The 25,000-nt window shown below is 38.9% G+C and overlaps 2 protein-coding genes across 2 annotated transcripts in view; both read left to right on the top strand.

The window, feature by feature from the left end:
- LOC138014998 (uncharacterized) overlaps positions 1-8,983 on the top strand; it is a 27,813-nt gene extending 18,830 nt beyond the window's left edge. Inside the window, exons 6-8 of the mRNA XM_068861890.1 lie at positions 3,696-3,908; positions 4,313-4,381; positions 5,902-8,983. Coding sequence (XP_068717991.1) covers positions 3,696-3,908; positions 4,313-4,381; positions 5,902-6,563 — 944 coding nt within the window. The 3' untranslated portion in view covers positions 6,564-8,983. The remainder of the gene's footprint in view (positions 1-3,695; positions 3,909-4,312; positions 4,382-5,901) is intronic.
- A 9,693-nt stretch (positions 8,984-18,676) lies between these two features.
- LOC138015292 (E3 ubiquitin-protein ligase TRIM71-like) lies at positions 18,677-22,678 on the top strand. Its single transcript, XM_068862279.1, has one exon. It carries the CDS (start codon positions 19,213-19,215, stop codon positions 21,514-21,516), a length of 2,304 nt encoding a protein of 767 aa, XP_068718380.1. The 5' UTR covers positions 18,677-19,212; the 3' UTR covers positions 21,517-22,678.
- Positions 22,679-25,000: the final 2,322 nt, after the last annotated feature.

Here is a 25,000-nt window from a genome sequence, read left to right as displayed (position 1 = left end):
GTCAATAAGGGATTTATTATATGGAATAAGACACCAAAAGATGATCTCTGATCCTGTGGGACCAAGCGAGAAATCCTGAGCGGGCAAGATAGCTCGATCTTGCCAATCCCAGCACGGGATTTGGTTCATCTTGCCCACTCACGGAGCAAGCCATATAATAAGAGTACATATTAATTTTGATCTCACCCACCCATCCAACCCACACATGTATGTGAAAAGAGGGCAGACCACAACACTGGGGTCTCCTCCCTTCTCTTCACGAACAAACAGTGTGTGGGTTTTTCAACGTCCTACAGTGTTGATTAACTGGAAAGGCTGTGAGATGGGGCCAACATTTTATAGTCCTTATCTGAGAGGACTTGAAAGTCTAACCTTTGGTGGATGTAATTACAAAGGCAGCACTTTCTCATCAGTTTTTTAAGACCCTGAGTGTTTGTCTGGCCGAAGTTGAACTCACGACCTGCCGCGTGGAAGCTGGTGCTCACCCAACTGAGCCACCAGTGTGCGGTGTCCAGTTATTACCAATGGGTTGACTGAATGGAGTAAAGTGCCAGTCTGCTGAGCAAAAGGTTATAGTTTCAAATCCTTACTGAACTACCTCTTAGTGTTTTACTTAAAGAACTTTCTCAAGGAGATTTTCTGTGATGGACTTATTGGATAAGTGGTTGACCCCATCTTTGAATTCACCATTTGGAGAGAAGAGGGGAAGTGATCCCTGGTATATTGGTTAGGTAATTGTGATAGATCATTAAGCAAGAACCCTAACTAAACAAGTGGCTAGGGATAGCCTACACTTTGTTTAAAGGAATTTTAGCTGATTGCCTTTAAAATTCACAGTATTTCAACGATTTTTTATTTTACATTATCTTGGGCAATATCCAGTCCAGTTCCGTAGTCCAAAGTCCACATTCCATGACGCCACCACATGATAAAGTGTGATCGTAAAATAGTTTTTAACATTTAAAACTGTTGTTAACGGCTTTGACCCCAATCAAAACCAGTAAACAGGTGCTTTACAAGTTTCTACGATGGTATTTGAAAATAATTTTGATACTTTTTCTTAACATTTCCCGCGAGAATTATAAAATTATATAATTAGCACGGTAAGATATGTTAGCGAGTCATAGGATGACCAGATATTGCATTGTGTGCGACAAAAACACAAAAATTCGTTTCCGGTCATGTACACAACTCTGTAATACATATTTCCCCGTTACTCTGTCACGTAGTCGTCCTTGGTTTAGTGGTCATCGCAATTCCCTTTGAACGAGGGGGCAGCAAGTTCGAATCCTACTACCAGACAAAGAAATCCTACATGTATGCATGCCGGGCCACATCACGACCCCCCCTCCAAAAAAAAATAAAAGCAAGATATTATAATAAATATTAAGAAAGAAATGCTATTAATCGTTTTCCTCACAATAAAGAAATACATAGGTGTTAGTTACTTAAACTTCTGTCAGAGTTCCGTAGTCACAGGTTTGTCAATATTTACAGTGCAGTTTTTGGGATGAAATGAGTGTCATCTTGCCCAAAGTAAAGATCCCTTTACTTTTAAGGTCCTTGTTTAAGTTCAGCAATAAGTGCTTACTGATATGACAGCCTTGCCGGCAGGCCTCCTTTTAGTTTTTACAGTAATCGAACAGCAGATAAACAGACTTTGTTTTGTTTTTTGGGTTAGTTTGCTTACGATACACACAACAAACTACCATATGTAGCAAGTAAATTAATATTACATTTTACTCTTCTTAACTGTGTCACCTTAATAATATTAAGTGAGTGCCCAAGTTGTATTAGGTTTTTAAAGTGGCCAGCTAACCCTTGCACTGATAGAGTGACTTTCAATTGAGTGTTGTAAAACCAAAACCAAAGTTATTACTTTGGCCAATCAAAAAGGACAGAGACAATCCAGTAAACCGATCAAAACTTGAGGTAATTACACGTAACCGACACAAAGCGCGGGAAAATGTGCACGCGCAAGCAACTATTGGTTTTCGTTTCACTTTTGATTGATTGAAAAGGTGGCGCGGGAACTTTGAACCGATCACTGAGTGAAGTAATCATAAACCAAAGCAATTCGCTAATTACTTTCGACATTCAATTGAAAACCATTCTAATAAATAGAGGATACTACACGGCAGCGCGGAGATACGAGATTTCTCTTTGAGTGTCGGAACTATTTCACGAGTGAGTGAAGCGAACAAGTGAAATATTTTTCAACACGAGAAGGGAAATTTCGTATCTCCAAGCAGCCATGTAATATTCTATTTATTAAATAAACACCAATGAAATACTAAATCATTTCATGAAAGGCATTGAAAGGCACGATTTTCTTATGTAACCATAGTAACAGTAATATTTTCACGTGTGAAAATAACATGTTGTCTTCACGAGTGAAGATATTATGTTTTCGCGCGAAAGCTCACTTGGTATTTTATTGGTGTTTATATAATAATAATTATTATTATTGTAGGAATAGTAAATCCTTAGACATTAGACCTTACACATTAGATTATCAAAATTGGGTACCGGTATGCATGTAATCACATGCATTTCTGGACATAAGTGGATGACACAGACACAAACCATAGTTAATAGAGGGAAATGGTTATGAAGCTCGGCAAATATCAAAGGAGCAAACAAAGATGCCAAGATTTAGGTTGGACAGTCCACGGCCGTGCACAATCTTTTGTTTTGCGCTCATACACTATGCATGAATTAAGTAACCAACACGTTTCTATTGGTTAGTTCCTCAGTACGGAGTAAACAACTATTGTGTTTTGTGCATGGTCAAGGCCAAAAAAGAGAACAAAAACCTACAACAAAGAAATTTGTTGGGTTTCTTAACCATTCCCCTCTATTAACTATGCACAAACCAACTTTTGTAAGTTGAGTGAACCAAAGGGCATTCAGCTTAGAGTGCTTTGCTCTTAGTGTAGCTATAGCTGAACACCCAGTGTTTGTTTTTCTACACGGTTATACCATATTATTTCCTTTAGTTCATCTTGTTATCATTTAACATTTGTTAAGAAAAGTTCAATTAATTTATGTCACCCTCCCAAGTCTTTTTACTGTTTCCAGAATTTTCTAGATTTTTCTAAGATTCTACTGTCCCGATTAAGTTCTTGTGCATACAGTAAGGCTCACAATAGAGTACATGTCAACCAAAAAGGGTTTTGTTTTTACAAGTTACAAGTTTCATGAAGGTATCAGTTTTAATCACGTTTGCAAGTTTTATCAAGGTTGTAAACCCAAGCAACAATCTTCAAGGTTATGAGTAATTACCTGAAAGGATTCTAGTTGCAGTGCAAGGAGCAGAACCGAGTTTTTGCGGTGTTTGTAATAATCAAGGAAGAAGAATAAATTTACAAACAGCAGTTTGAAAACGTTTCAAAAGTCACTGGAACTATACTTAGAATGGTGAGATTGAAGAATGCTATTAGTTTGAAGATGATTAAACTTGTAGGCCACTAAGCTTATTAATTCGTAAAATAGTTATTTAACCCTTTGATTCCCAACCCGGCCTGAACCAGCCACACTTATTATTTTACTCTTTCTAACGCCAGACGATTTTACTCGTCAGTGGGGAGGCCCCGGGAGTCAGTGGGTTAATGATACAGTTAACAGATTTAAAACTTAATGTTGAATCAAAATGCAGAAATAGTAAGTTTTCATTAATGGTTGATTAATTCCAGATGGCCCGCTAGAGCGTTCAAGTGACACACCTTACGAGACTGGAGAGGAAGATGAGAGTGAAGAGCTTGAGGGAGCAGTGGGTGGGGATGTGACACTGCCATCTCCACATGCAGTGGATTTACAGGAGTTAGAGAATGGAGAGGATTCAAAAACAAGCTTACTACAAGAGCTGCAGAAAGAAATAGACAGACTGCGGCTACTCAGCCCAGGAGGTCAGTTAAAAACATGCAATGAGCCACTTAGTTTGAAGATGAGTCAGCCAATCACTTTTTTGGAGTAGAGGCATTTGGCATCATAATAGACCCACAGGTCCTTTGAATAAAGGAAAATAGAAAAAAAATAGATCGTAATTCATTATGTGATCTGAACAGCCATTGAAAGCTCTACCTGAAATTGGCTGGAGGTTGTTTTTTCATCGTCAGCAGGTGATTCGGATTTTGTTGTTGTTGCTGCTTATGACTTCTGCTTGTCTTAAAGGTATGAGAATTTTCTCACACTAGTTAGCTTATTTGTCTCTTGTAGTTCTTGTACAATAGCTATGGCTAATGGAAGAACTAAGCAAATAGCAACTATCAGCATGGGGTCAATTTTTCTAGAAGTTCTTTTTACTCCACAGGGGATGTTATTTCTTTGACAGATGAATCAGAGGGGCGAAACGACACGTCTGTGACCACTGAATCACAAGGTAACTTACAAAATGTATTAAAATGCCAGAAGACCAAAGAGTGTACAGCAGTGTACGGTTTTCCCAAAGGCTGTAGGTGACCGTCAGGAATACCCTGTGCTACCCCTTAGGGAATCAGGCTGGTACAGCAGTGATCATCTACTGCTTCCCAAGGTACTTTACATATGTCCTCGGCCCACCCTGGTCAGAGTTTTTCTCTGTCCTTGTGTGGGCCCATTTCCATTAGTAGGGCTAACGCTCACATGGTTCATATGGGGTTGAAAACTAGCACTTCACATTACACTCTAAACAGTTAAGTAGAACAGCAAAGCCTCTTGTATACACACACAGACACACACATCTACGCAACTATACTTCCATGTCGGACTTGAATAAAGAAAAGACCCAGTTAGACCTTTTGGTAATCCTCTTACATACACTGTACTCTTTGTGTTTGTCCATTCGCAAGCCCAGTCATCCCTCTGACATCAACTGTCCAATTGTGCCTTTTCCCCTTACCCTAATCAACCCTATCTGTTGTACAGAGAGAACAGAGAACCAGAGAGCATTCAAAATTTTGTCCAATTGTGCCTATGTCACAGACAGATAACTTAATCACTTCATACTTATGCACATTCACCAACTGAAGCTAAAAACTCAACATCTCACTTCCTGTATTTGCAACACACCATGGTTTGACATTTCAGTCCAAGTACTTGTAATGTGTAGGAACAGTTTCCCCTGAGCCACGTTTAACTGCCCATTTACTAAAAATTTACTATTTTAACTCAGTCGTCTTGTACCCTTTCTGGCGATTTAAGTCTTGCAATCTATACTCTTGCCCTTCTCTTCAATTTTAACATCACTTCTGTCCAGAAATACTGGCAGTAAAATTTGCAAAGTACCACCTTAACACGACTTCTCAAAGAAAACATTTACGGAAACCATTACTTAATACAAACATGAACACAAACAAGAAACTTGTTTTACCTGTAAAAAGTTTGTTTTTTTTCCTTTAATAAGTGGTGCGAGAACTTTGAACCAATGACTGAGTCAAGTAATGCAAAACCAAAGCAATTAGCTAATTGCTTTCAACACTCAACTGAAAACCGCTCTATAGGAAGTAGAGGATATTACATGGCTGCGCGGAGATACGAAATTTCTCTTCGAGTGTTAAAAAATATTTCATGAGTGAGTGCAGCGAATGAGTGAAATATTTTTCAACATGAGAAGAAAAATTTCGTATCTCCAAGCGGCCATGTAATATTCTATTTATTATATAAACACCAATGAAATACTAAATCAATATTAAGCCATTGAAAGGCACGATTTTTATAATTAGCCATAGCAACAGTGATTTTTTCATGTGTGAAGATAATATGTTATCTTCACATGTGGAGATATGCTTTTGCACGGAAGATCACTTGGTATTCCATTAGTGTTTATATAATAATGAGTGATAATTTCTCATTTCATAATAATGATAAGATTATTATTCTTTGGTAAACGTATCATCTGTATCTCAAAAACATTTCTCTCAGGTGCTGTTGCTGAAGAAACAAGATCGCTAAAACCAAATCAGAGGGCAACTTTGCTGTCTTCGTATGATCAATCAGAGGAGTCTACTTCCTTGAGCAGCACCCACTCACCTTCATCGCTACCGCTTGACCCAGACGCACTTGACTTATTCTCCCTAACCATCCCTGAGCAGAGTACACTCCTGGAATGCAGTGAGTTGTTGACATCAAAGAACAGGAGCAAATGCTCTGCAGTGGACTGCAAAAACCCCGATGTATTCCCATCTCTTAGGTGCCAGCATTGTTGGTGCAGCTATTGCCCGTCCTGTGCGCCACTTGCCCTTGCATGCCAAAAGAGTCCAATTGGGCACAGCTTTGTGTCTGTTCTTCGGAACCGGGGCCCAAGGATTGCCAAGGTCAGCAGCAGGACAAGGACTAAGCCAAAGAAGCTTAAAAAGAAAGAGGGTCCACCATGGCAGTGCAGATTCTGTACCATGTTGAATGGGCCACAAGTGCTAGTGTGTCTGGGGTGCAATGCACTTCATGAATCGGATACGCAAGAGGGTCGCAATGTGTGTCCCATGTGTACTTTGGTTAATGAACCTGGCAAGATCAAGTGTGAACTATGCGAGACAGAACTGGTCAGCAAGGACCAGGTTGAGGTGGATGATGAAATCGAATGTTAAATCCTTAGAAAGCTCGATTCGTCTTCATTGTGGTAATGCACTGTGAGTACATTACACACTATGTCACCGTGTTGTAGAAGCGCAAGAGTGTAAGTCTGTGATGGCAATAGGCCCGCAGTGCGTGCATAACTCACGAACATGCTTGGAAGCGTGCTTGAGTTTCAACAAAATGAGCCCCAGAATCGGCAAGAATTTGTGACGCCAATGAATAATACAGCAGCCGTTATTTCCAAAATGATGGAATCACCTGGTGATACATAACCTCATTTAGGAGACTAAATTTTTGACTTTGCAGAAACAATGGTCAACCTCAAGAGTTGGGTGATTGTGATCTTTGTGTTGAATTTGCACATTTCTTGTCAGTCTTAAAAGCACTTGAAAGAAAAAAAAACAAAATAACAAAAACAAGAACCCGGTGTCTTGCCATCATTTTGACACAGATGCAAGGTAACTTGTAGTCACTTTCAATTTTGCGATTACTTGTGCAGGCGAAAGGTAACTGATGGTAACTTTGTATATTCTCAGTTCAAAATTTAAGTTGTTTTCATTTCGCAAATTTTGTTGCTTATGGCTAAATATTTTGTTCTCGATCGACACTTCTCAAAACTTCCTTCTGCTCGTCCTAAAAGCTGTGTATCAATATTTATTTACGTTTGCATCAACGTTTGTTTTGCTTAAAGCAGGCTAACAAAATCTGTACCCTGCTTAGTTCGCATTTTTGAGCGTTAAAATCCTATGTTTCTGACGGCAAGTCGTATATTTTGAGGTCACCCATCCAAATACTAACCCCGCCGGACATGGATCAACTTCAGTGAACTTTTGTTTTAGAAAGCTGTCAGGCGCTCAGAGTGCACGCGTAAACTTGTGGTGAAAAAGAAGTTGTAAGAGAACTTGAAAATGGGGAATATGTCAGCGTGGAAGCCAATGTTTCTTGATTCTATTTTATTTTCTTCAATCTTTCTGGGTTTAGTATTTTACTAGTAACCACATGTCTTCTCAGGGGGCTATTTACCTAAGACATCTACCATGGCACTATAATGATAAACGCTACCAAAACAATATCGTGTACTGTTAGAGCTACATATTACGCAAAATAACTTGAATCTCCTGGGAAACAAAACGCAACTCAGTTGACAATTATACAGCGCTGTGTTACTGCTCTACCACACGTACGCAATGCGTGCTTATTTTTTATTTTTATTTTGTTAGACCATTTAATATTATCAGTAATTGAGGAAGTTTGTCTGAATCGAATTTGTGGGTGTACAGTTTTATAGATTTTCCAATGCCCTAACGGAACCCACTTACAAGTGAAAGAGTTCACTCAAAAATGCTTAGATTACGTATGTAAAAAGGTGTCGATATGAAGTTGTTTTCCCTTAAAAAGTGTTGAATTTGATTACAACAGGTAATGAGTTCTGATAGCTTAATGAATTGTTTATTTTTATACGTGTATTATTTTCAAGGAATGTCTTCTTGTACACAACGATGTAATGTAGATGTTCAGCCATTAATTTACAGAGTTATTTACCATTAATTATTTAGCCTGCCCCTCAGACTTGAGGATAATAATCATTAGCATAATTACACAGCTGATTATTGAAAATTCTCTGCGCTGATTGGTTGCACTTGAGGTAATTATTACACGATAATCGCCTAAGCAGTTTTTCATTTTGTTGAGGTGACAGAAAAGGAAATTAATTGATTCAACAAAAATGCATATTTTTCAAAGAATCACCTATATAATTTTTCTAAGACAATAATAATTCTCCTCAGGCTCGGTGAATATCGGTGAATAAAAACCTCAACTTCGTCTCTGCTTTTATTCACTGATGTTCACCTCCCTCTCGCCTTTGGTGAATAATTATTGTTAATTAATTAATTTTGGCATTTTATGTTGATGAATGGTCATGGTGGCGAATTCAGAATACCTGACAACTACTCATTGTCTTCTCAAAGTACCGCCATAATGTGCAAATTAGTTCATCGGTATTTGAAAGTTGGAGCGACTGCAGAAATCAGTGCTACCCAGGGCTATCACATGCAAATGTATCTGCAGCTTTTGAAGAATGCAGTTTGTCACAATAGCGCGTATTTTCATTCCATGATGCGAAAATAAGTGGCCCTGCATTCTGTAGTTTAGTGTAAAATGAGGCATCTATAGAATTTAGGCCTGCCCAGGGATACCAAAGGCAAATTAGTCGGAAGGTTTCTGAAGAACATTGTAGTTGCTATTGAGCATTATATTGCAACTAGTGGTATGTGAAATGTTTTTAAATTTAATAGAATATTTACATCATTAATGATCCCATTGTAGATACTGGTAAGCATCAAAATGTAACAGAAGCTCATGACCTAACCAAGGGTATTTGAAATATATCAACATTAATATTATTAAAAGTAAGGTGCTGGTAAAGAAAGTATTCATCAGTCATGATGGAGAAAGAACAAAGCAGCGCAGTCTCTGCCACTGTTTTCATAAAACAAAGGAGCCTATGCTCAATTAAGGAAGGGCCCCTGCAGAATCTTGCCAAGAACGCAAGAAATTGAACTTTTGACCCTTTGATTAGTAGTCTGTATGCACTACCACTGAGAAAAAATTGATGGCTCAAAGAAGTTTCAACAATTTGGATGGAATATTAACTCTACAACACTGTTTCGGGTAAAAGCAATGATGTGGTGGCAAATGAAATAACACTTGCTTATCAAGACACAATCATTAGTGTGATGTGATATGTTACCATGGCAACAAAGGAGCTATCTAAAAACTCCCTATGTTCTGTCTTTAAATTATTACATCTCAAAAACGAACTTTGTGACCCCCTGGAGCAGATTCAGGGCCACCCTAAAATTTTCTAATTGTGAAGTTGGCTATACATCTGCTCCAGAGATTTTTTTTAACGTTGCGAAAAGTTTTATCTTAGTCTGGTTATCACATTCCAGCAATAAAAATATTCCGGGGCATTTAAAGACAAAATAAGGGTGTTTTTACATGGCTGTTTGTCGCCATGGTGACCGTGACCTATGACGTCACATCAATAAGTGCAGCTTGTTAAGAAATTATTGGTGTTTCAGATGGTACCATTATAAATATTGCCTTTCAGTGAAACAGTTCAGTAGATTCAATCCTTTCAAATTCTTCAGTTTGTCTAATTCGCTACTTGGAGCGTTTACCATTTGTCATCAAACACCGAAAATTCCGGTTGGAAAATCGTATATTGCATACGTGGGTTGAAATTGACACCAACACAGTTTTCATAAAGATGACAGGAAGTCGTGTCTCGACCCGCAAATGAATATTAGGTAGGTATAGTGTTTAACGACAGAAAAAAGATCCATTTTGTCACTATGGTGTAAAATGAAGGTTATTTGGGAAGCCAAAAATATTTCTTTGAGTTCCTGGATAATCCAATTTATTGCTACGACTTACTAGTGCGAAGATTGTTTACATTACTCATTAGCGCGAAGATTTTTCAACAACATTATGTTGCTTTAATCTCGGCAGGTATTTTTTTGCAGGTTGCAGGTTGAAATTTCATTATAACTGGAAAACCGCTGGCACTAAAAAGAAAGGTAAAGCAATGGACTTGCCGTGACTGTTACATGAAAGGCTAACCTTAGGCCTAAAAACTTTTCTTTAGGCCTAATTAGACCTACAGGTAGCTATTCATGTTAAAGTCAGCGGTTTTCCAGTTATAATGAAATTTCAACCTGCAACCTGCAAAAATACCTGCCGCTTTAATCTAACCCAAAAACATTCAGATAGTAAAAAACTTCATATTTATTAACGTTTTCCTTCGCTTTTGTGTGTGTCAGCATTGTGATTTGCGATAATTCAGGTCAAGAAACACGAATACTATGTGAATTCGTAACATATAAGTATTAATATTATATATTCTAGTATTGACCCCATTCATGTAATTCAGCCTTAGCTGCAAAACGGAAGGAAATAAACACAGTATCATCACAGTATCATCAACATCAAAAAATTCAGGTGTGCCGTGTTCGAAGTTTGTTTATTGCATCTCATAGATGTTTAGTTTGAAACACTCTGTTTTGAATAAAACAGACGAAAGAAGGTTTCTTGACCCGACAGATGAAATGTAAATATTCAGTTAAATATTAGAACAAAATGTAGACAAACGAAAGACGAAACTTCTTGGCAAAATAAGGACGTTAACCCCTGAAAACGTTTCATTCACATGTAAACTAGACCCTCCGAGAGGGTACACTGGGTTGCCTTTGTGGTACGTGCAACGTTCCACGCAATTTTTTTCCAGTTTGGGGGGGGGGGGGGGGGGCAGGGGAGTGGAAGGAAGGGAGGGTCACCCAGAAGTCCATACCGAAAGTCATACCAGAAGTCATACCAGAAGCCATACCAGCAGCGAGGCCCTTTGGCTCACAGGTCCTCACACGTTCGTACGACGAAAAACCAGATCCTTTTCTGAGGTTAAAAACCTGGCTACCGGCCTATTAATTATCATTTGTCAGAAAGAAGAAATTCTGTCCTCTTTAAAAAAAATGACACGCCACCCCCCCCCATTGCTTACGTGTGGTAGTGAAGTAACACAGCGATTTATTCCATAAAGTCAAGTAAGCTTGTGTTGTCTTCCAGAGAGATTCACGTTGTCCTTGCCGTAACATGTAGCCTCTAACAGTGCACGATATTGTTTTGGTATTGTCTATCAATGTAGTGCCATGGAAAGTCTTGGTAAATAGCCTGAGAAGACATGTGGTTTACTAGCAAGTACTGAGCCCAGAAAGGTTGAAGAAAATAAATGGAAGTGAAAAACATTGTCCTCTGGATGACCATGTCGTGACAGTTGGTCTTTGCGTAATATGTAGGTCTAACCAGTAACGACATTCTTTTGGTATGTCTCATTGTAGCGCCATGGTAGAGGTCTTAGATAAATAGCCCCTTGAGACGACATGTGGTTACTAGCAAAGTACTGAACCCAAGACATATTGAAGAAAATAAAAGGGAATCGAGAAACATTGGCTTCTGGGGCTGACATGTTGATCATTGCAACTTCTTTCCACCACAAGTGTAAGCGTGCACTGACAGCATCTGACAGCTTTACAAACAAAAGTTAAAAGCTGAAGTTGAAAGCTGAAGTTTACCAGTTCGGCGGGGTTAGTAAGAAATATACCACTCAGTAACAGAAATGCATAGGACCGGAAAATTCTATTTTCTGCATATCAACTGCGAACCAAGCAAGATACAGATTTGTTAGCTTGCTTTATGCAAAAAACAAATATTGATGTAAAAGTAAATAAATATGGATACACAATTTTTAAGAAGAGCAGAAGGAAGTTTCAGGACGGTCGATCGAGAAATAAAATATTTTGCCATCGGTACAAAAATCTACGACATGAAAACAACATTATTTTGAACCACGAATATAAAAAAAGTTACCATCAGCGAAAAACAGTCTGGGAGATTTTGTTTTTGTTGTAATTGTACAAGTTTGGCTGCACCGGGTAAATCGCACATCGAATTCAGCGGGTGCTCTGATCAAGTTTTTACGCGTTATTTTACCGCGGCATGTTGTACTCGTCGAAACAGTGAAGCAACTGTGTCAAATGATGCCAAGCTACCGGGTTTTTGTTTTTGTTAGTTTTCTTTTTCTTTCGATTGTTATAAATTTTGACAAGAAATGTGCGAATTCAACACAAAGGATCACCATCGCCCAACTCTCACACAGGTTGATCTTGTTTCTGGAAAATCAAAAATTTACTCTCCAAGACAAGGTTATTTATCAACAGGTATTCCATCGTTTTGGGTAATAGCAGGCTACTTTATTATTCATTAGCGTCACAATCTTTTGCCGATTTTGGGGGTTCAATTTTGTTGAAAATCAAGCACGCTTCCAACACATCTGTTTATTTTGCGTGATTATGCGTTACACAAAATTCTCCCCGTATCACATTTGCACACATGTATGCAATTTGCTAAGCTCGAAAATTACACAACATGATAACTTTCAAAAGCTGGAAATTTCACAGAAATATTTTCCACCGAACATTATTGAAACACAAGCACAGATATTGGACTATAGAGGCAAGAAACCTTCCTATTTCATTGTGGCGTGCGTGCAAGCGAAACACACAATCACAAAGCAGATGCAATTAAATAAATTTCCTGACAGTTCCACATTCAACCCTTTTCGAAAGACCCTTGACCGTAAATAATAAAGCACAAAAGAGCGACAACAAGCTTTCATTCAAGTAATTTTTCCCTGTCACATTTACAATTTTTTTTAACCTTGCAGAGTTGAGTACAAAATGAATGTTACTTGCCAGACAAACAGGCAAAATTTAAATAGATCGACGTCAGTAAACACTGTGAAACCACAACGAGAGATCACAGATCTACCTGTGGTGTGTCGATTCCTTCTCTGTCTTGTGTTGAACCCGTAAGTTACCAGAGAAATTTCCATTTGGTTTCAGTTGTTGTACGTACACACCACCTTAGGCTTGGCGAAATATTTAGAAGTACAGCATATTTTGATTTCGGCTCGACGGGCGAAAGATTCACGCTGTCGAAGTCCCATTACTCGTCGCTTTTTAAGATTCCAGATCTTTAGTTTCACCGGCACTGTCTTGACGTTCCATTCTTGAGCTCCCATATGGGTATATTTTCTTTAAAGAGGTACTAAAAACGATTCGCGTTACAATGACTTCCGACGCCATTACAGGTTAATTGTGCGCAGAGCAAGCTACGCATTACCCAGCCCCTCAAACCTAACAAAATACCACAGAAGACTCTAGGCACAAAGACACCACTTAGCAGGGGGAGTGACAGGCATGACTTTTACCGACACGGAAAAAAAATACCTAAAACGGAAATCTACCCATTTTCTGACTGGGTTTGGCAACCCAGTAACAAGAACGTTGACACAAGGTGATCACGTGCACCTTTATGGTTGCCTAGCACGTGATCAATTTCTTATCATGACCTTTACTTGCTCTTGATTCAAAGAAGTCAGAGACTGCTGAAAGTTCAGTGTTTTTACGATCTATTGCTGGAGTCCATGAGTCAGGATCCTACTCATGGTCTCCTCTCTATTGCCATTTAATCTTTCGCTGGGAATTTATTTATATACAAACTATGTTGTTTTTTTTCTCCACCTGTGTTTTGGCTACCCTGGGTGCCAGAGGAATTTTAATTTCAAGATCGGAGAGAACGCTCCGCGATTCCAAATCAACGGTCGACCGTTGACCGGGGCGTTCTCTCCAACCTTGAAAGAAAATTTCTCTGGAACCCAGGGTATCTTTTAGCTTGCCGTTTACTGTCAACTCCCGGCTTTTACGTTACTTTTTGGTGCAAACTTAGAGCCAAGAAAAAAGTTGTCCTGGCATCAGCTAAGATTGAAAAGAAGAGGAATCACGAAGCGGAAACAACATGTACAGTCCTTTGTGTGTGGAATAAACGTTTGCTTAGTGCAACTGGAAGGCATGCATGACATGCTGGAAAAAGTCCTCTTAAAACGGGAGAGGGCACCATGGGCGAATTTTTCCGTGTACAGTATTTAAAGAGCTTCTGTAATCAACCGACTTTCAAGTGGTACAGTGTGCATCAGGTGGTTTTATTACTATTATTTAAGTATTAGTTCAGTTTCAGAGACTTTCTTATTTCAAATACAATCGGACCTCTGTTAAGCGACCACCCTGGGGACTTTGAAAACTGGCCGCTTAATAGAGGTTGGCCGTTTAATAGAGGTACAATATAAATTGGGCAGAAATGGCAGTCAGCCTAGTTTTATTGCCTCAGTCTACTGTGTATAGCAAAATGCTTGTTTAAAAGTGAACATCTGTGAAGATAAATGCAAAAATCATTGAAACAAAGTTCAAAGATAACGTGCAAAGTTCTGTTGCTCTAACACTGAGAGCACGTAGTCGATTTTCAGTACTTTTTAGTGTTGAGTAAATACAGGAAAACATGTTAATTTATATAACAAAACATCAAGTTTCTTAGGGCTTTTTTGCATCAACAGTCTGTCAAAATTTTAACTTAAAAGATATCACGGGCGATTTATTTAATCCGTCACTGCTGTTTGCCGTTGTGGAGCTCGGAGTTGTAACGAGGCGATCATGTCATTTCCATTTCCGATAGATTAAATTGGAGATTAATTGCAGTTCTTGTTGTTATCAGTTATCACTTTCATATTATCTGTTACCATTTCGCTTGAAAAGATAATTTGCTGGCTGCAAAAAGGTGGCCGCTTAATACAGGTGGCCGTTAAAAAGAAGTAGCTGGGAATTACTGAATTTTTCTTGCATTTCAAACCTAGGTGGCTGGAGAAACTCTGAAGACTATTCAGGACGACTGAAAAAAAAAATTGTATCCCTTCCCTCTCCCCGAGGGGGGGGGGGGTGAATAGGCCAACGGATCGGCGGATTTTTGGAAATATCTTTGCCCGGATTTCGGATTCAGCGCTACGTTTTAACGGATTTTCGGATCTTACAATTCCAGCGGATTGCGGTTTCATCCTTCTTTTTGGCCCGGATAATGGAATTTTGCCTGTAATAAAAATCGGGTCGCGGATCTCGCCGATCTCGTTCGGATCACGGAACTCTCAAATCTACCTTCTTGCAAATATTGAGCAGATTTGGATGTAGGGACTTTTTTAACGGATCGATGGATTTTGTTATTAATCCTAACGGATCGGCGGATTTGCATACCCCCATTCACCCCCCTCCCCGAGAATAGTAGGGAGCCTTATGAAACGACGACGCCGACGGCAACGACGACGCTACAAAACAATAGGTTTAGTGAGCAAAACCAATGGCTCTGCATTTTAGTACATTTCTCTGCCGTCATCTCCTAAATGACGACGTGAAATGACCAAATTCAAGGTTCTATGAAGGACGTTAGCACATGACGATGAATTTTCAGTTCTCTCTCTACGCTTCCAACTCACTCATACCAGTTTTAATAATTCCTCGACAGTTACTACACATTTTTAACGCTAAACTACATGAAATAGTTTCGTAGTGATATGAATAACGCGAACTCGTATTTTAAAATGAAGTCCTCGTTGCCGTCGCCGTCCTCGTTTCGTAAGCCCCCTAGTGACATACATATGACCGTTGGCTAGAGTGATCGCGTTTGCGGAAAAAAACGATTTTTGTCCTTTTATTCGGTCGTAAACTCGTTTCCAGAGGCATGGTCCTTTTGGCCAGCGCCGCAGAACTCTTGATTGAGGTGCGGTGGGAACGAAGGATTTCAAGGCGGAGGTATCCACAGGTTCTGTATTTTCCTCATTTATCTACCAGTCAAATTGAAGCTTCAACATCCCCCCCCCACCATGGGCATACCTCGGGCATTTGACTCCTTTTCCTGCCCGGGGGAGGGGGGGAGGGGGGAATGGGATCATCTTAGTCTTCCCGTGGGCGGGGCATTTGATCACCACTCATAGGGGGTGGGGAATTTGATCGCTAGCCTCCATTTCATGTTCTGTTTCCACGTTTGGTTTGATAAATCATGGCGGAGACAAACTTTGAAACATTCAAAGGTTCCACAGGAAAAAATAACAGATTCCCATTTTTGGATATTTTAGGGTATTTTGAAGAATGCCAATAAAAATCCCAAATTTGGCAAAGTGAGACAAGTCCCAACCAGGGAATTCCCAACCAAGTTCCCTGATTGGGACTTGTCTCACTCTTCCAAATTTGGGATTTTTGTTGGTATTCTTTAAATACCTCAAAATAGCCAAAAATGGGAATCTGTTATTTTTTCCTGTGTTCGTGGCTGATTGGTTGAAAAGGTAAGACCTACACAAACTTTGTTCCGTATTTGAAGGTATTAAGAACCAATTTATATTATCTTTTAATATATAAAGATGTTAAATTGTACATGTATTTACAATATAAACAATAATGCAATACAATACCGACGTCGCCGGATACGACTAAAAAAAGACTTTCAATTGCTTTGACCGACCCGGTGTCTTTATGAATATTTTAATACATTTGCGACGATTGATATGTAGGTTTTGTTATTGGCTCTCTTTGGACATTTATACCTGTTACCTGTCGTCCTTTTTCCTCGTGCCGTGTATGGCCCTGGTTCTCCTTTGTGTTGTGTGACTTGTCTATTAAACCATGTTTACATACACAGCTTCAGAAGCATAATAAAAGCTACTGAAAAGTTAAAGCAGTAATCTGGTAATTTTCCCGGGGGTGGGGGCATTTGGTCACCTGAAATGGACCTATGATGAGGCATTTGAACAGCTTTTTGGCCCGGGGAAGGGGGTATTTGAACAAAAATTCAAATGCCCGGGGATTTGCCCGGGGAGGAATGTTGAAGCTTCAATTTGCCTGAAACATACATGTAAAATTAATTTCCATTGCTTTGTTGTCTGTATGCTGAATTCTCGTGATGTAGTTCTTCACTGCTGAATTCAAACGAATCGATTGAAGCAGCAACTTGTATTTTCATTCGGGACACTGAAAAATGCAGACTGCACTGTGTGGCTTGATTCTCAGATGGTCGCTCGTGTCACGCAGTCTTCTCCCTTTCCCTTACTGAATGCATCTGATCATCAGCTGTTTTGTGTTGTTTAACACATACATTCACAATAAATTCTTAATATGACCAACAGCACTAATTATTTTTTGCTTGGTAGATTGTTTACTACTCCTTTGCAACAATCACAAATTATCTTTAACCTTTATACTCTGTCTCTGTATAAAACCAAAGTGAGTTAGGCTTGCGACTGTGAGCTTTCATCTTTTGCTCATTCTTACGACCCACTCTCTTCTATTAGTTTTTCATTGTTCCTTAATGTGAATAGGCACCTATCCATGTCACTGGGACGAAGATGCTCATCAGTTTGTTCAGCCATGGTAACATTTTAAATTTTATTTAAAAATTTACGGCTTGGAGAAAGTCCATTGTAAACTTTGTATGACATTATATATACAACATTTTTTACATTTTCAAAAGGTAGAATTCATGGTCACTGAGCAAAGCAATTTCTTATAAGTGATCACCACATTCATGTGACCTTTTGTTTTGATTATTTATTGATGTTTTGATGATAAATTGGATTTATTGAAGTTGTGAAGATAAATTGGATTCTGTTTACTCTTGGAGCTTAATTAAGGGTTCTGCTTCTTATAGTGGCAAAATGAGAAACATGCTTTGATACACACACACAAAAAAAATTCACTTCTTTCCATTGTAATATTTTTTGTGCCTTATATTTTCTCCATATTTTTTGGCCAAATAAAGCTTCTGCTGATAATTCAATCATTTTTAATTTGACAGCCCTTTAAGCAATGGTGTAAACATTCATGTAACTCAGTAAAAATGTAAATTATGAATAGGTCCGTCCAGTAGTTCTGCCTTATTGTAGAGAAAGCAGGTTTATCCTAGCAAGTATCAGTTTGAATAATTTCTTTTGTGTACAATGGTGCTAGGTATTATAAATTCTTTGGTCACTTTGCAGGCTGACGAAAGTTTCCCAAAATTCAAACTGCTCACGACAGCAGTACGTGTACAATATCATACTAAGTCAAGAATCACTGTTTGTTTCGTTCTCAAGTCATTCTGTAATTATCATTATTAATATAAGTTTTGTTGTCATTCATATTATTATTCCTTTCATATATACATGTGTATATCTCTTAGACGTCAGCACTGCAGTGATGATGCCCAGAAGGCAGAAACATTACTGTCTGCAGTTAGTTATACAGTTTTTTAATTAATTAATATTAATAGTGATTTGTCTAATTTATCGTCATCAACTTTGAAGCAAAACTTTATTTTCTTAGGAACGAGAGAGGCTGTTTAAATCCTCCATCGTCGATTACCAAACTTCAACAACAACTGACGCACTGGGTAAAATACTACACTGGGTTTCTACCATTGACCAGTTTTTATACTAGAGATGCATAATTCATCCGGGACGAACTTGGGTAAACATTTTTTCTGCGTCTCTTAAATTCGTCTAGTATAAAGTCGGGCACCAGATGCATTATGCGTCCGGACGAAATATCCACTTTAGTGGGTCTTCGAAGACGCGCTAAACTGGACAGTTCCTCCAGACGCATTATGCGCATATGTTCCCGTGTTTATACTAGACCAATTTAACAGACGCAGAAAAAACGTTTGCCCAAGTTCATCCCAGACGGATTATGCGTCTTATAGAGTTCGTCCCGTCTATACATTAGACGGATATCGATATTAAACATGAGAGATGCATGATTTGTCTGGACGGATTATGTGTCTCTAGTATAAAAACAGCCAAATTATTTTTAGCCTTTGCTTTTTACATGGGTACTTCATTCAAGTTTATCAACTTTCTAAACTTTAATTATGCGGTATTGACAAATCCATTCCCTGGGGTGGCAATTAGTTTCATTTTCATTTTCTGAACTCTCCCGGTTCATGTTTCTAGGGCTAATTGTTACGGTGGAATCTCCGTTTTGTGAAATTTTAAGGCTCTCCTCGCCCTAACTCGTTCATAAAGGCATTCCTGTCGTGCAAAGCTCCGTGATCTCAGCCTGCATCGACACTTCACAAATGTCACTTCTTTGCCCTCCCTTCATCTCTTTAATAGCTTGCTGGCTGCATAAAAACCAAACTTCTGGGAATCAAAAAACCGTAACAAAACAATCCCAATGATTGGCTAATGGTCACATGATTCCTAGAAAGCGAAAGATCTCAATTCTCGACGGGTTGAAGTTTAGCAACATGGATATCCCAAAGTTGCTTTTCAATCTTCGCGAAGAAGCCTCGTGTCCGGTGTGTAAAGACATCCTTAAAGATCCAAGATACCTTCCCTGTTTGCACAGTTTCTGTCTGCACTGTTTGAGCAATTGGCATCGAGCGAGTGGCGCTCAAGTTGATTTGAGTTGTCCGAAGTGCCAAGGCCGTAGTAGAGTTCCTACAAGCGGTGATTTGAAAGATCTTCCCACAAGCTTTTTTCTCAGCGGCTTCATCGATGCCCTAGCTATTAAAGACTCTGACAAGACGCAAGTAACATGCGGAAACTGCGACAAGAAAAGCTCTGAAACCTCGTACTGTTTTGAGTGTTGCAAGTTTTATTGTGAAGAGTGTTCAATTGCGCACAACATCATTCGAAGCTACAAAGATCACCGCGTTCTGGCCGTGAAAGATTTCCAAGAAAAAGACTATGAAGTAGTAGTAAAACGACCTGTGTTTTGCTCAAGGAAGGGACACGAGAAAGAAGAGGTCAAGTTCTTTTGCAAGATTTGTCCCGAAAACACGGTTTGTCAAACTTGTGTCACGTTGGATCACGCAGGACACAAAGTTACATTAATCCAAGAGGAAGCCGAAGCTCAAAAGATCGAGATAGCAGGTCTAATTCATACCCCAAGAGACATCTTGCGGGAAAAGGTGAAGATAATCACTCAAATTGACGAGGACTACGCTCAACTTGTTCAACGAAGTGAAGACATGTTAAGAGACGTGGATGTGTTTGTTGACAACTTAACGAGGAGACTTCAAGAGGAAAGGCAAAATATCAAAGCAACAGTGGAAAACGAAACCAAGAAATCGCTGGAGAGTCTAACGACCAAAAAAACGGCGATTCAGAAGGAAATTAAGGAGATCGAATCAGCGCTGGAAAAAGCTGAGAAACTTTTGACACATAGCACAGACGCCGAGGTGGTTCAGCTAAAGAAGCCATTGCAAAGCATTCTTGAACGGGTAGGACAATTGGAACCATTTGAGCGTGACCCTGAAAGCCTCTTTGAATTGGCTTTCGTGGAAAATAACAAGATCCTGGAGACAATCAACGGTTATGGCATTGGTCTTTTGAGATTTCGCAGCACAACTGATTCATGCGAATCTGTTGCCGAAGGCAAAGGACTTTGTGAAGGAACTGTTGGGCGTGAAGCTCAATTCAATTTAACGACAAGAAACGCGGCTGCCGAGCAATGTTATAATAAGAATGACAATGTAACTGTAGATTTAACAGGCGAGGGAGAGCAGGAAAGTAAAACCACATTTCTTGTTAATGATAACAAAGACGGGACCTACAAAATCAGCTGTTCTCCTACATTTGGAGGTAAATGTAATTTGTCAGTTAAGGTAAACGGGCAACATATTCGTGGTAGCCCTTTCTCTGTTGTCATTAAATCTTTCAATGTCAAACCTGTTTTATTTTTTGGAAAACTAGGTTCGAATGAGGGAACGTTTATTGATCCTCGCGGGCTAGCAGTAAATTCAAAGGATGAAATCGCAGTCACTTCCGAACACAAGGTGCAGATATTTGACTGCAAGGGCAATTTTCTGAGATCCTTTGGTCGTCAGGGTAGCGACAAGGGACAGTTCCAATCCCCTAGAGGGATAGCTGTTGGTAAAGATGGAAATATTCATGTTGCAGACAGCGGGAACCATCGAATCCAAATTTTTAACGAGGAGGGGAGGTACATGAGTATGTTTGGTGGGAAAGGAAGCCTTGATAGCCAGCTCAAGGATCCTCGGGGTTTATCATTGGATTCCAATGGCAATGTCATTGTTAGTGATAGGGGAAACAAACTCATTAAGTTTTTTTCCCCTGATGGAAAGTTTCTGACGAAGATAGGTGCTGGACCCAGTTCTCTTGATTCTCCTATTCATTGTGTTCAGTCTGGTGATTATCTCATTGTGTCAGACAATGGTGATCACAGTGTGAAAGTATTCACCCGAGAAGGGGAGTATTCAAGCACGTTTGGCACAAGTGGGACTGGGAATGGAGAGTTTCAAAGGCCCTGTTTTTTGTCAGTGACTGAATCAGGAGATGTACTTGTCTGTGATTCGAGTAATCATAGAGTGCAAGTCTTTGAACTTAACGGTAAGTTCATTGGTAAGTTTGGAAAAGAGGGCAGTAACGTAGGGGAGTTTAAGTATCCAGTGTCAGTAGCGCTCCTCAGTAATGGCCAAATTGTTGTGTCAGAATATGGGAATGATCGCATACAAATATTTGATGAAACTTGAACAGGCACTTGCTAAAAGCCAATTATCTAAAGGAAGTTTGATTTTCAGCTTTCAGGGACCGTTCCTTTTATCTGATTTGCTTGTAATTTGGTGAACTCTTTCTGTATTTTATCTTTGTGACAATTTTAGTCTTCCCTTAGTATATTCATTGCACCATTAAGAACTTTAGTTTTAGGTCTTAGATTTCTGTAATGCGCATTCGAGCACATCCATATGGAATTTGCGCACTACAAATTTTGTATCATTATTAGTATTAGTATTATTATTATTATTATTATTATTATTATTATTATTATTATTATTTCATAGTCATACTGCTCAGCTTAAGTTTTTAAGAGCTGGTAAATTTGTGGTGTCGGGCAACAACAAGTTGCCAATGAACACCAAAATGTTTCTTTTCCCTGTTCTTTACATTTCCAATACTTTTCTTAGTATCCTTGCTGATCCCAGCAATGCAGACTTCTGGATTAAGGTTATTATTATTATTATTATTATTATTATTATTATTATTATTATTATTATTATTATTGTTATTATTATTATTGTTATTATTATTATTATTATTTTTGTTGTTGTTGTATTTTTGAAGGGTTTCACTTCTAATGAATATTGCGATTCTTTGTTCCTGGGATTGCTATAAAAGGGAAGAGAACGTACAACTGAATTTTTTTTGGCATTGAAATTCATCTTGTTCTAAGAAATCGACTTGTAAGAAAACATGTATCTTTAGCAGCATGAATTATATTGCCCAGTGAGTTCTGATATTGGTAACATGAACTGAGCTATGACTGATCTAAGCGAGTAGTTATCTTAGTAGCTTTGATTTGATTAAGAAAGTAATGCAGTTCACTTTTAAGAACAACTTCTTTATCATTTGTATTCAAAATTTTCGTAATAATCACTTGCGTAATTGTAAGTACAACGTTGTAGCTTTCGATGTTAAAAAAAATCGTTTCGTATTTTGTACTGTACGTAAGAAAGTACCCTTGTTACTTAACAATTTGTTTCATATCAAATTAAATGTATTGTGGAATCATTCTACAGAAGCAATATGGTAGCTGTGAGTAATTATATTATCTTTATAATGATATACAAGGGCTGTGAACCTTAAAAAATCTAATTGAAAGTTTGAAGAAATGGAAATAAAGGTCTTGTGTGCATATGTTTGTCTACGTGAGTGATCTCTTATGTTTCCTTGCCTGGGGTTGGAGGTGTAGGGCGGCATAAATAGGGTTGGCCCGGTTGGGTGTGTGTGGGTGTGTATTGGGGAGGGGGGGGGGGTTGGCTGACGTGATAATTTATGTCTCAGTGTGAGGGGAGGAAGAGGTTGTTGAAATAAAATCTTCTTTAACAACTAATAGCCCTTTTCACGGTTAGTTTTTCTCATTTGCATTACAATGTAATCTAACGTGAATGTGAGGCAATTTCGGGTTAAAACTACAAAATAGCCCGAAATTGCCCCACATACATGCTAGATTCATTGTTTGTAATGCAAGTGAGAATACCTAACCGTGAAAAGGGCTATTGAGGTCAAGCGGGGATGGCTCTGGAAAACTTGATTGGAACGCCAGGTAAAGCCTAGCCCTCCAAGATACGTACTCCTATTCACATAATTAAAATCGTGCTCTTAAGTTATTTACGTCGACTATTCACATACAACCGGCAAGATAAGAAGAGTTTCAACACTTCTCCAAAGTGAATCAATTTCTGAAGTGTTTACTGTTCTTGACGAAGTACTGATCGTTCATAGACTTTTAGCAGTTCTTTTTCTTGGTTACCTGTGTTGTTTGAACCTGTCCACGTGCTGTCATCAGCAGAGAGGGTATTGTGCCTGGCCAGTTTACACTGAAATTTAAGAACATGCCATACGGTAACAATTTCATTGGGACTTTCTCTCTTCCTGATTAGTGTCCTTGGCCTCAAAATGCCTTGTAAAGCAAAAGGTAGATTTCAGCATCCTGGTTCCCAGGGTCTCTCATCTTGGTGGGGTTGGGAGATATAAAGACACTGGGAATGAAGTTTAAACATACTCTCCCTTTCTCCCACATTATCAGGGAGCTTAAAGTGCGCCTAACCTCAAAATTTTTACGTTAGCAAAAGTTAAATATCATAGAGCGGTTTTCAATTGAGTGTCGAAAGTAATTAGCGAATTACTTTGTTTTTGCATTACTTCACTCAGTGATTGGTTCAAAGTTCTCGCGTCACTTTTTCAACCAATCAGAAGTGAAACCAAACCAATCGTGGCTCGTGCGTGCACATTTTCCCTCGCTTTGTGTCGGCTACGTGTAATTACTTCGAGTTTTGATTGGTTTTTGATAGGTACTTACTTTGGTTTTGATTATAAGACACTCGATTGAAACTCGCTCTGTATCATATCATATACTTACCTTTGTTTCTCTAGATTTTACCTTTTAATGTGCCTCATAAGGTATGTAAGAGAAAGATGCTGGCAGTGGTTTGTCCCATGGCCGAGGCAGTGAGAGGCATGGGCCTATTCCTTCGATGACGTCATAAACTACTTTGCATTATAGTTTTGAAAGAAGTTTGGCAATGTAAATTAGTTCTTGACGTCACCAAAGGAATAGACCCATTCCTCTCGCTAGCTCGGCCATGGGACAAATGAATGCCAGCTTTGTTACTCTCTCGTACCTCATTAGGCACATTAAGAAGCAAAGGTAAAATATATGTTAGACATTTCACTTTTGCAAACTAAGAAAATTCTTCGAGGTTAGGTGCACTTTAAGCAATGCACGAGCTACGTTACATCCAAATAAGGAAATTGTTAAACTCAAAAAAACCCCAGCTCTGAACCAGAGTTGATGCTTCAAGGTCACGAGCTTCTGGTAGTTACTATTGGAACCAAAACAATTCCGCAATTAATCGCTTCTGTGGTTCCATTGCGGAAAATAGTGCCCAAGGTTGTGTACTTGATGGTTAGTGAGATTTCGTTCATGCTCAACTTTCCACGTCTTTATTTAACTTTACTTGTTGGAACTTACCGACTGCTACAACTAATCTAACAAAAGTAGTTTCCCACATAGCCTACGCCCTATCCGCACTCCTTGAGCATTGGTACATTACAAAACCTGCCACCTTGTTTTCATAGGTTCGAAAAGCATTCATTGTCAATTTCGATTACAAATGAGAATAAAGCAGAAAAAGACAATGTTAATCGGTTTAACATTCATTACCAGTAAGCACATGTCCTCCCATGGGACTTTTTTTTTATTTTCCCATGTTTGGGCGTGTCCCAGACCAGAACTCCAGCCCCCGTTACCATCATTATTTTCAACTTAAGATTTTTACGTAGGTAGTTCATTCGAGTTTCAACCATATAAGGAGTAATTGTGTGGTTCAGACAAATTCCTTCCCTCTGGCGGAACTTCAGATCGCGTTGTGAGCTGCAAAGAGTTCGTTACGTTATGACATGGGTCACTATTTGCAAAGCAACACATCAGAATCCTTCTTTCTGCCGCTTCATGTT

This window comes from Montipora capricornis, chromosome 9, assembly GCF_036669925.1.
Source record: "Montipora capricornis isolate CH-2021 chromosome 9, ASM3666992v2, whole genome shotgun sequence".
In the NCBI taxonomy this organism is placed as follows: domain Eukaryota; kingdom Metazoa; phylum Cnidaria; class Anthozoa; order Scleractinia; family Acroporidae; genus Montipora; species Montipora capricornis.
This window is presented reverse-complemented; position numbering and strand designations above follow the sequence as displayed.